Raw genomic sequence first — 13,281 nt, 5'->3', positions numbered from 1 at the left:
GAAGACTTCCACAGTGGGAATCCAACTCGTGACTTTCTGGACGCTAGTAGGACACCATATGCACTACGCCACAACAACCTTTGATTTTGAACCCTTAGTATATTTTTGTAATCTTTAATGGAACATGCAGTGTAAAAAGTATGTGTACATGAAATTGACTTATCAACTCTTGTTTACAGTAAGTAAATTTTTAGTATGCATACCATATAGCTGTTCACTTTGATATTTAATTTCTCCAATAGCATCCAGGACATATGGGCTCTTGTTTGCATATTAGAGACAATTGATGGTAATGATGGTGGATTTTGGCATGTTAAGGGTTGATAGAGTACAGAATATTGCTTCATAAATATATTACAAGTCTTTCCCACTCAGAATGAAAGTGAAAATGGCAATAAGCAACCAGCATAAAATCAGAACAGTATCTCCCAGGTTGCTATGGTTTTATGCTGTTTGCTGCTCATCAGTATCCTTGGATTTCAAATGAAGCTTTTAAATTTTGATTCTATTAAGAATTCCAAAAATTGAAGAAAAAATCCTACGCATTTGTCCGAACAATTTAATCACTCCAGTTATCGTTGTATGCTAGGACCATGAAATAAGCATGATCTTAGTGGGCTGCATTTTACCCATTTATGCCTAGTGGACTCTCCCATCCATCTAAATTGGATAAATTTATTTCCAAAATTAGGGATGTCATGTATATTTATGTCCCCCTTCGAAGAAGAGGGGGTAAATTGTTTTGCACATGTCGGTTGGTCGGTCCGTCAGTCGGTTGGTCCGTCCACCAGATGGTTTCCGGATGATAACTCAAGAAGGCTTAGGCCTAGGATCATGAAACATCATAGGTACATTGATCATGACTGGCAGATGACCCCTATTGATTTTCAGGTCACTAGGTCAAGGGTCTAGGTCACAATAACTGGAAATAGTAAAATGGTTTCCTGATGATAACTCAAGAATAATTAGGCCTAGGATCATGAAACTTCATAGGTACATTGATCATGACTGGCAGATGACCTCTATTGATTTTCAGGTCACTAGGTCAAAGGTCAAGGTCACAGTGACAAAAAACATATTCACACAATGGCTGCCACTTCAACTGACAGCCCATATGGGAGGCATGCATGTTTTACAAACAGCCCTTGTTATTTCTATATTTAGAATATTTCTTACAGAAATTCCTTTGAGCAAACAGCCCAGACCCTGATGAGACGCAGGCAGCGTCTCATCTGGGTCTTGGCTGTTTGCCTAGGCATAAATGGGTTAAAGGGACTTGTTCACAGATTTTGGGCAAGTTTCGAAGTTTGCCATTAAATGTTTTAAGTTGATAAATGAAAACAATTATATTAAAGAGCGCCAGTATAAAACAAGAATAAAAGTTAAGAAAAAAAAAGTAATCCACACCTGGGCTTGAACTACTGACCCTTGGAGTAAAAGTCTAGTGCTTTGACCATTCTGGCATCCGTGCTGATATAATCACAGAGGTACTTTGTACTTTATTATGCTCCCCCCCAAAAAATTGGGGGGGGGGAGCATATAGTCGCCACTTTGTCCGTCCGTCCGTGTGTCCGTCCATCCGAGTGTCCATCCATGTGTCCGTCCGTGTGTCCGTCCATGCACAATTTTTTCTGGGCTATTTCTCAGCAACTAATGACCGGAAGTCAATGAAACTTTATGGGAAGCTTCACTACCAAGAGGAGATGTGCATATTATCAGCGGGTTCTGGTCGGATGATTTTTCACAGAGTTATGGCCCTTTGAAATTTGATATAAAAAAATTCTTGTCCCCCCAACTACTGTGCCCTCAAGACGTTTCCTTTTATCTGAATATATCAGTGTCCGACAAATTTCTTATTTTTCAGGTAGCCCACTGGGCTACCAATAAAAATATTTGGTAGCCCATAAAATTTTCCTACAAAATGATAAGAGGCATGTTTTCATCTTTATATTACTTCTTCATTTACATATACATAATATGTATACATACATATACATAATACAGCAAGTAGTCTGATGTACACAGTTAATATCGTAAATCAATGTTACAGTACAGGCACCGTGTGCTTAAATGTAAATGTACCAAAGAAAATATATACTACATGTAGATATAACATGTATGTGCACATGTATGTGTACTTAAATTCGGACAGCACGTTAAGTCGGAAACGTAAATAAAGCGTTTAGATGATCAATACGATTGACTCTTATGGTGTTAATCAATGAAATTGCCCTTTTTAACAACAAATACCGAGTTTCAAGAAATCAAGAGTATTAAATCATTTATTTACTTGTGTCCGACTTTAAGTACTGTATGAATTTACGTATTGCATCCGTATGTTACGACACTTGTGTGCAGTCAGTAAACAATACAATAATTGTTTCAATAATGAAGGAACTGATACAGCGTAACGGTAACGATACAGCGTGTTTACATTATATTTTATTAAGAGGAAATGTCAGTGCCAAATAATTCGCAAGATAACCCGGTACTTTAGTTGAAATTCACAACGATACTTTTAATGGAAATTAAATGATCTCAATGTTGTACCCGCTACAAAATTTTTAATCACAAATATATACACTAACGCCAATCTTCGCGCGCTTTTTATCTGGACAAAGAAATTCATTTATTAAATGAAGAATTTTGTTATCTAAAATAGCTGTACACAACGCGTGCAAACCGTGGCAGGTGATTTACGCATGTTGCAATACAACGGTCCTGATTGGGAGCTTATTTCATTATATCTTTAAATAGATCCATATGCCGAAATTCATTTGACACTTTAGAAAATTTCAAACGTTTTTGTTTATGACTCTAATCGTCTATATTACCCACCCATAATTTGGTTTTAAAAATATAAATCGGGCATAATTATGGGATTATTGATTAATAGTCGATTAATCCAATTATTAATTGACACTGCAAACTAATTAGCAGGTGTTAACCGCGTTCACACCGTTGTTATTAATATTCATTTTCGGTTTCGTTACCGTTTTGAAGAATCTGCTATTGTTTTGATTTATTTAATGTTCGGCGTCCTTGGATATTTAACGACATCAAAAACGTTGTCGGTATTATTCATTGTTGCGGTTAACAAAGAATTCCATACTGCGAAATGATGTCGCATCATGTGCGCCAACTATCCAACCGGCTCTCATTATATTATTAGCAGACGACAAATGTTGATTCTGATTGGATGATTAAAATACACTGTTACTGTTTAAGACATTACCGCAAGTGATCGGTGACTGATTAGATAATTGATTGCACTTTGTTATCGGATTATAAGCAATACACAGTGTACAAACACATGGTCAGCGAGTTTATTCTACGTATGTCTGTCAATAAACCGGGCTACCGCTCTTATGGATTTATAGTAGCCCGGCGGGCGTCAGCTGGCAAATTTCAGTAGCCCGATGAAAAATTTCGGTAGCCCCCGGGCTCCGGGCAATGGATTTGTCGGACACTGATATATAGTGCAATATTGTGACAAAAAAAGACTTTGGGGAGCATCATTCGTCTCCTACGGTTTCTTGTATAAACAAATCCCCATAATGTTACAAATACAACAATATCAACAGAACTCTCCAAATTAATCCATTGTTAAGCAATTGTAATGCTTTATAATTTTCAGATATTTAAATCATCAAAAGATGCATATAATTGATATTTTCGAGCATGGTAAATGTTCAGTATTACTATTTCCTTGCAAAAAAAATAACAACGAAAATGTGCAAATCTGTAACATTTTTTAGCTCAACTGTTATATATGAAATATATATATAGTGGAGCTATCCTACTCACCCCGGCGTCGGCGTTAGCGTTAAAGTTAGCGTTAGCGTGCAAATGTTCGCGTTCTACCCCAAATATTTCCTATGTCCTTTGACATATTGCTTTTATATTTTGCATGCTTCTTTACCAACATGACCCCAATCTATAAACAAGAGCAGACAACTGTATCAAGCATTTTGACAAAATGTTAAAGTTGACATACTACCAGAAATATTTCCTATGTCCTTTGACATATTGCTTTCATATTTTGCATGCTTCTTTACCAACATAATCCCAATCTATAAACAAGAGCAGACAACTGTATCAAGCATTTTGACAGAATTATGGCCCCTTTTATACTTAGATAATTGAACATTTTGCTTAAATTGCCATAACTTCTTTATTTATGATCACATTTGATTCATACTTTGACAAAACAACACTCACCTGACATACCACAATGCACTCCACCCAAACCATCCCCCATGCCCCACCCCAGAATCCCCCCCCCCCAAAAAAAAAATAAGTAAATATTTGTTTTCCTTATTTTTGAGAGATCATCTATTAAATGACCACACACCCACATAATCCCCCCCCCCCTCTCCATGATGGCTTACATTATACTGTCAAGCACTAGAATAGTCGAGCGCGCTGTCCTCTGACAGCTCTTGTTTTCTATTTTGTCAATTTATCAAAACGTGAACAGGTCCCTTTAATGTATGTGTGTAAAGAGTCATCCTAGATTAGCCTGTTGCAATCTGCACAGGCTAATCAGGGACAACACTTTCCTCCTTGACTGAATTTTTGCTAAGAAGAGACTATATACAAATAACATCATAAAAGCACAGAGTGTTGTCCCTGATAAGCCTTGGCAGATTGCACAGGCTAATGAGGAAGGACATTTAAGGCACATGCATTTATCCCAATTTTACTGAGCTAGGCGGAAATAATTATGCCACTTGGCATAAGTGTTTAAGTGTTAATAGAGTGTAAAATATTTCTTCATAAATCTATTATTAACTGAGACAATTGCAAAATATTAAGAAAAAAAATCTGACGCCTTTTATACAATTATGCCTCTTCAGTAATCGGTATCGGCTACGACCACGCGATAGACATGTTCTCGGTTGGCTGCACAGTATACGAGCTGTACACCGGTAAGATCCTGTTTGCGGGAACGTCCAATAATGAGATGCTAAAGTTCATGATGGACGTGAAGGGCAAGATTCCCAACAAGGTCATACGTAAAGGCCTGTTCCGGGACCAGCATTTTGACAGTAATAACAACTTTATGTACCATGAGGTTGACAAAGTCACCCATAGGGTAAGTGTTGTTTAATAGTACTTGTTATTTTATCGTTAGTTTTAATTTTTTGCGTGATGACGAAGGGATGTTCCAGATTATTTATGTTTGTCTGACTTGACTGTCTGTAATTTTATCCGTTTGTCTTTCTGTAGGCAAAAGTTGCCACAATCAAGTACACTTTCAATAAGACTAGGATTAGCAATTTTTTCGCCCAATTAGAAAAAGTACCTGTACCATACCAATTGGGCATTATTATTTAAAAAAAAAAAATGGAAAAATTGGTGTCCGGAAAACTTCAGATATGGAATTATGGGTCTTTTCGATAAATTGCTTGGTAAAAATTTCACAAATCAATTCAAATATTCATTGACGTGCAATTTGGCTTGAAATGTTCAGTTTATGTGCTCATTTTATTTGAAAACTTGCAGATAATGCAATTTTTGAACAATTTTGAATAAATTTTTCTTCCATTAGGGAATTCTTTAGACGGAAGTTGCGATGTTTGAAGTTTTGTTAGGATATTTAAACAGCTAACAGTTTGTTTCTGTTGCATTATGTTTTACCTTACCTTTACATAACTATAATGTGAGAAAAACATGTGAGAAAAAAAAGTTTTGTTCTAATTGTACTGAGTGAAGTTTCTGCAATATTGTGCAAAAATAGACCTTTTGATTTATTCTTATTTAGTCATTTAATTCTTAAGTTTAATAATGAATGTAATAGTAATACATTGAACTTTCTCTATGATAACAGGGCTCATTGCATCTACATGAAGATTGCATAGGCTAATCTGGGAAATATTTCTTGCCTTAAGTAATTTTTACTAAGGAGAGACTTCCTTTAAAAAACCCATAAAGGACCAAAAGATAAAATATCCCTGGCCTAACCGAAATATGACGATGATTGTTACAGGAGAAGACAACTGTGATGAGCACCATTTCCCCCAGCAGGGACCTCCTGGCTGAGCTGATCGGGTACCAGCGCCTTCCTGAGGATCAGCTGAGGAAAGTGAAGCATCTAAAGGACCTTCTTGAGAACATTCTCATGCTCGACCCCGCAAAAAGGATTTCTATTAAGGCCGCTCTTAGTCATCCCTTCATTACTGAGAAGATTTGAAGAAGAGACATAACTCTGCCCAAAAACTTTGTTTGTGAGTGGGGTAGGATATTTGTGTGCTCTTTATGTTTTTTTCATGATTTTATTGGAAGTCCTGCAACTAAAGTGTGAAAGTTTTTTATTGCTTTTGTTTTGTTCAAGATGGTTAATGATTGTTGTGTGATCTTTGGACATCACATTTTGTTGGGAATTAGGAAGGTATGTAGTTTTAGCTCACCTGGGCACAAAGTGGTTATTGTGAGCTATTGGGGTAGGTGGCCATGTGGCTTGGTTTGGTTTGTGTTGTTAGCAGTCAATAATAAGATTATTGTCCGTAGTCTACAATTAAGTTTCAAATAAAAGTTTTACAATATTATTGGAAACTACAAGGCTAACAGGTTTAACTTTATGTGCAACATCTTCTATTGGTCCAAGGCTAAGAGATTTGTATTTGGATTTTTTCATGATCCATTAGTCCCCTACAAAGGCTGTTTAAATCATGATCTTTGTATAAAAAAAACATGTCAAGGGTCACATAATTTATGTAGGCTTACATATTGAAATATTAAAAAACTTTATCAGAATAAAAAAGTCCAAGGGATGTAGTATTTGGCATGTTACATCATATAGTCCTCCTCTTTGTTTTAGGGGTTTGGGGTGAAATGTTTTAAATTAAATTTAGAATTAGTATGTTAGATATTTGCAGTCCTTATAAAAGCTTGTAAAAATCCCTTGGGATTGAAACTGGCCATGCCCAATAATACAGGTGAGCGATATGGGGCCATCTTGGCCCTCTTGTTTCCTTTATTCAGTTTAAGAGTGTCTGTTGGATTGTATTTAAAAGTGTTAAATAATGTTTACTTTTGAATTACACAAAACATTTTTTTAAAGAGACTTTGATGTATTACAGCAAACAGGTCCTGACGTGACCAATGTAGCTCCAATCACGCAACTGGATATCAGAGTTCGCCAAGTTTGGCAAGATAAGTTCAAACAGAAAAAAATGTATATTGGTGTGCAGTTTGGTTTGCTATGTGTTTTAAAGGTGCATGACTGATGAACTGATGTTTTACATAGTCATGATGGCAATCCTGGATTTTGCATGAGATTGAAAGTTATGATCCTCATAGAAACCTGCTTTAATCCTTATATCTCATGTCTATTCTGTATATTTGAATGTATCAATGACTAATTTATTTGATCAAAGTTTCTTAAGACATGACAAGATTAAAAAATGGTTTCAAAGATTTCCTGCATAGATTCAGCCTTTATGAAAATTTGAATGGTTAAAGCAATGTATTTTTTACTTATTGTTTCAAACTTTTCATACAAATTAAATAAATCATAACATCTCCTTCTAGTATTAAATAACACTAAGGTACTTTTTAATTTAATTAAAACATTTTTTGCTCAGCCTTTTTGCAAATAATGTGTGGATCCAATGAAAACTCTGTTTTAACAATATGTTGTCACTGACATTTTCAATTATTCATGTTTATATGTACTCATATGAATGTATTAGTGTATATGTGATATGCAAAAGTTTCTTTATTCAGGACAGAAGAAATGTTGCGTTGATGCTGGGTACAGATCAGTAATATTAAGTTTGGGTAAATGCATTTCTACTGTGCTTTTATACAATTCCAGTGTATTTGAACATGTACCTTAAACATTTCATAGAAAGACTCGAAGTTTCTAGAGTTCTGCATAACCAGTCTAATAATATGTCTCTGCATATGTATTTTTTTCGAGTGTCAATTTTGATAAGATGATCAGTGGTAGAAATAATTTAAAAAGCATATAAACGATCAATTGAATTATGTTTACTAAAAGCTAGAAGTTTTTGTTCTCCATGTAATAATGTGATTTAATCTTGCTGTTATACATTTACTGTGTTTTGAATAACAGTTGATGAATGTCTACCTTTAACCTGGGTCTGTATATGGAAAATAAGTATCTTTAATAAACAACTGTGTTTCTTTCTTGTGTTGAATAAATGAATTTTCAAAGTTAACTTTTCTTTTACAAACAACATCTGCGGGTGATGGCCGGACTCGACATTATGCCGCAGTTGTTACCGTAAATGGTGTGTAACCTGATGAAAGACGTGTAACCTATGGCAGATGGTCATCACAACAGAAACGCTTGAAGTCAACCTTGGTTCACGTAAATGTAAACAAAAATGTACTGTGATGGTTGAATGTATGCATTATGTAACACATTCAAGTCTTTCCCTAGACAACGTGTTTCAGTAGCAGGCGGCAGATGAATCATTTTGACTGGTGCTTTCTTTGCTAAAATACTCCATCTTGTGTTTAATCTCTTTGGTATCAACACTGCTTAATACAGTTTCATAAATTACCGGTAAGCAAAATATATTTGGTAAAGTTGTTAGTTTAAAAGAAGCTCAATAAAGATACTAATACTGGGTCATCACTTTTACACTCGACTTCCATTTTTTGTAAATTATATGTACAAATTATATGATAGACTGGTCAACCTCGCCAGCTTTTGTGGTGTTTTTTAGTCTTAAAGGCCCAATTTTGAAAATGTTGAGCCCTGAGGGTTGTTTTTAGGGATAAATATGGCACAATATTTGTTTGGCTGTCCAACTATGGTAATATGAGTTCCTTTCTTCAATCAAACTGTAGATATAATAGAGACTTGATAAATTTCTGTCTGTTTCAACACGTGTCAGTAGACTTTTGTAAATACATTCAGTGTTGATTAGAAATAATGAAATATCTGTAGTTATTGTTTTGACACAGTATGAAGTGTGTGCAATATGTATATACAGCTACAGCAAAGAAAACAATGTCTACAAAACTCAACTCCAGCCCTAGTATTTCAAGTTCGCCAGTAGTTAATACAAGATCTCCAGTAGTAACCCAAATCGAATGTTTTAATATTTGAGTGTTTTATTTTCTGTAGGTCCAAAGAACAGTTGCAGACAAGGTTTATCAATCTCCAACACATGTAGATGAATCTAAAGTGGTAATCTTGTTTGACAAATATCCCATTTACTAGTCCATTCCACTGTTGAATACTGGGCTTGATGCAAGTGCGCAAAGTGTCCTCCGAAATTAGCTTGTGCATGTGCAGACTGCACAGGCTAATCAGGGATGACACTTTCGGCTTTTATGGTATTTTTCGTTTAAAGGAAGTCTTTTCTTAGTGAAAATTCAGTTTTTGTCCCTGATGAGACTGTGGCAAATATGAATTTTGCTTGGCACTATTTGCACATGCATTAAGCCCAGTTTTCCCAGAATGTGGCCTCTTAGTGATTTTTAATCAAAATTAAGAAGGATACTTTTCTTATAATGAAGACAAAATAATGTACAAGAACACAACCACAAGCAAATTTCTGCATATATTTTGTCATATTAACCTTTATTTTTGATGTATCTGTAATTAATAGACCGCATTTTTCGAACGACAACAATGTTAAGTCCAATCGAAGGTCTGTTACTTTTTACCTATTTTTATGTTTGTGTTTAAAATGTAATTTTGTTTCTATTTGAAGAAGCATTATTGTGAACTAAAAGTAAGCTTTAAAGTTTTATTTAAGCTGTAATAAGTCTGGTATTATAGACAATTAATGCGTTGTGTAAATTTTTCACCCATTTTTTCTTGAAAAAAAACGCATTTAGTATTACATAGCTTTAACTTCATTGGTGGGTGGGGTAAGCTGAATAAAAATCTAAAGGAAGGATTTTTTCAACTTGTCAGCTGTGAACATGTCTTCTGTGTGCGTTTTGTGTATATTTTCAGGACCAGCACCCATGAGGACATTTCAAACAGGTGGTAACCACGAGGAAACTTTAAAGGGAGCATGCAAATGCTTGGGAAAGACATAAACAAAATCCTTTAGATAATCTTAATAACCAGTTGTATCATTTTCTTATGTTAAAAACAGTATATTATGTTTAAAACATGAAGCGCCAAAAATTTTTTATAGTCTTTGGTAGATCAAGAGTTTTGGAGAAGTGTAAAAATGTTAGATATTCTATTGTCAGTCTTTATAATAAATTTAATTGGACTCTGGTATTTGAAAATATTTGTAACGTATTTGGGCAAAAAATACCAGTTTTGTGTCAAATGCTTACAAAATGTGTTGCTTTTACACGAGTATGAACTTTCCAGTTTCAAACCGGATAATGTTTTTTTTTTATGTACTGATTTATGTGCAAGTAATGCAGTGTGTAACTATACAACTAAACAGTATTGTACTTTAATGAATGTTTATGAGTGTGCGTGTTGTTTTTCAGGTAAGAAATTGGTGTATTTTGTTAGCCATCTCATTGGACCCTGGCTACCACATACAAGTATGGCCAACCGGTTGATGATCGGACACATTGGGAAATAAAGTGATTATGATGGTGCTGACTATATTTACTGTCTTGGGGACTGAAATGATACCAGTCTGTTACTATTCTGTCATTGTTCACTTATATGAGACACTGAGTTTTGTGTGATACTTGTAGCTAGTGAAGTTTCCTCTAGAATAATGATTGTGTTGCTATTTTTGGCCCCTACCGGTTTCACCGGAGGGGACTTATGGTTTGCGCTCTGTCTGTCAGTCTGTCTGTCACACTTTTCTGGATCCTGCGATAACTTGAAAAGTTCTTCATATTTTTTCACGAAACTTGAAACATGGATAGATGGCAATATGGACATTATGTGCGTCATTTCATTGTGTTCCTACGTCAAAAATTCTGGTTGCTATGGCAACAAATAATATAAAAAATCTGAAATTCTGTCAATGGTGGAAATTTCTGACAATGGTGGAGCTGGTAGGGGACATATATTGTATGGCAATAGTCTTGTTTAGAAATGTCTTTTTTGGCAAACTTTTCTGTAGATTGGTACCTGAATATCTTTAATTGTAAACCTGTTTGACAAAAGATCATAATTATGGTAATGTAAGACTTTAAAAATGTCTTTCATGGAGTAAACAGCATTGTGCTATGTAAGTGTTACAACTTCTGTATTGTCTTATTAAGAGGTTGTCGTACTGTTTAATTGTGATTTTTTTTTAATAGATTAAGTTTGAGGAAATATGTGAGCAATACACATGTATTCGTTTTGAAGAGACTGTTAATCATGAACTGTAAAGCCTCGGCTGTGATTAGTTTAAACCTATTTATTTTAGCTCGAGCGCATAAAAAGCCTAAGCCTTGCAATGCTCTCTAGTCAGTTTCTTGGGACTAGAACCAGTACTTGGTGTCTATGGGGGACAAAGATATAAAGAACGCTCCTACAGTGGGGATGGAGCCTGTGACCTCCCATTGCAACGTGGACACCATATCAACTACCCCATGTCAGTTGTGGTTGACATTATATTCAATACATTTACTTTATACTTTATGCATATCTATGATTTATGTGAAAACTTAATATTTAGAAACATGTATATAAAAGAAAAGTTATTGTGAGATTTAACATTCATTGTTGCCTTAAATGTAACGAGATTATTTCCATAAATTTTCTTTGTAAATGAGCACATTTTATATTTCAATTTCTATTTTTGTAAATTTACTATCAAAATAGTTATTGCACTTCTGGGGGGAAAACAGGAGTGTTTTTAGTAAATAATAACATTAGATAGAACTATTTTGCAGTTGTGTTGTTTTTACCTGCGGAAAATCGCAGTAAGACAATTAAAATTAAGATAGCTGTAATGTTACCAAGTGTATTTCACTTGTATCTTTTTGTGTTTCTTTTTCCATGTGAATGATATGTCAATTTATGGGCATTTTTTTCTCCTCAACAATATTCTGAAAAAACGAATCATAATTAAGTTATGTTTTATATTCCATTTGCATATGTCATCTAGAGTTGCGTCCCTGTGACTAGATGTAATAAATGGTTCTAGGGTAACTCGTCCTTGAGTCGATTTCGCCCTTGAGTCGGACATTTGTATCTATGCAGTTTGTAAAGATGCGTGTTATTTGACATGGCTTGAGACTTTGCAATTACCACTTTATCTTTGGCACTCAAAATAAATAAAATTTCTAAATCAAATGATGTAAAATATTTTCATACGATAAACGTATGAATAGTGTAAATGTATTAATAGCTTCTGGTGTCAGTAAATTATGAATTTTAAATTTTTCGATCATCTTATACCATCGACATTCTGGCCTGACGCATTTCATGGCATTCCCCAATGACTCGATATTAAAAACATAATATTTTCCTTTTATAATGGAAAGCTTTTATCAGTGGTTTGTTGTATTTTATAGATAACACAGTAAATAAATGTGATACAATTCGATTAGCCATTGAGACGAAAGCAATTCGCCCTTGTGGCGAATACGAGTTTGCCTACTGGCAGAGGCATACGGATGAGAATTAACCAAATATTCTTACAAAATTATCATGACACCATCTATGAAGAAACCCTAGGCTCAAAAACAACAATAATCACAATGTTTTTCTCTGTTTTCGTACTTTTCTGTGTCGCTTAAGTGCTTCAAATAGTCCCGTTGTTGTTAGGTTCGAAAAGACACCTAAATGACATATGTCATATTTTTAAAAGCTTATTTTCCTCATGTTGACAAATTAATAAATTTATAAATTCAACACAGGACTGTAACAGCATATTTGAATTGTTATACTTTAAGGGAATGGATAATCTTATCAGACAAATATGTGTCCGGGTTAAGGGCGAATGTGTCCGACTGGGGAGCGTTATTCAGTTGGTATTGATAAGACATCGATATCTACGTCTCTGGTATTGATTTTCAACTTTTTTCATGAACATTTGCTGGGAACCTTATAGTGATTTAAAAAATAGATTAATAAAATATGGTACTAAAAGGTAGCACCAGCCGAGTCCAGGCTTTGATAGAAGAGCTTGTTAATATAGAGTTGTGCAGCTAACCCGTACGACTCGATGGCGAATTAACCTACATCTTCTTAATAATATTCCATTAATGTGCTTAATTACATCAAATTAAATACAAAATAGTTCCCATAATATGAGACAGACATATGTAACCGTGAGTGTACCACGTGGTTTACTCTGTATAACATAATATAAATTAGCCGCGCTTTGGAAAAACGGGACTTAATACATGTGCCTTAAGTGTCCTCCCAGATTA

The 13,281-nt window shown here is 34.8% G+C and overlaps 1 protein-coding gene across 7 annotated transcripts in view; it reads left to right on the top strand.

Moving 5' to 3' along the window:
- Positions 1–12,394, top strand: part of LOC127843954 (serine/threonine-protein kinase PRP4 homolog) — a 39,108-nt gene extending 26,714 nt beyond the window's left edge. The window contains exons 14-18 of one of the 7 annotated variants that reach the window (XR_008032470.1): positions 4,860–5,098; positions 5,993–8,347; positions 9,107–9,169; positions 9,947–9,976; positions 10,444–11,788. Coding sequence is in view for 1 of the 7 variants with exons in the window: in XM_052373860.1 (XP_052229820.1) it covers positions 4,860–5,098; positions 5,993–6,196 (443 nt within the window). In the remaining 6 variants the exon portion in view is untranslated. Of the gene's footprint in view, positions 1–4,859; positions 5,099–5,992 lie in introns of all 7 variants that reach the window. The other 6 variants (XR_008032472.1, XR_008032471.1, XR_008032469.1 and 3 more) reach the window with 6 other exon arrangements.
- Positions 12,395–13,281: the final 887 nt, after the last annotated feature.

The sequence above is a fragment of the Dreissena polymorpha genome, chromosome 9 (genome assembly GCF_020536995.1).
Source record: "Dreissena polymorpha isolate Duluth1 chromosome 9, UMN_Dpol_1.0, whole genome shotgun sequence".
In the NCBI taxonomy this organism is placed as follows: Eukaryota; Metazoa; Mollusca; class Bivalvia; order Myida; family Dreissenidae; genus Dreissena; species Dreissena polymorpha.
This window is presented reverse-complemented; position numbering and strand designations above follow the sequence as displayed.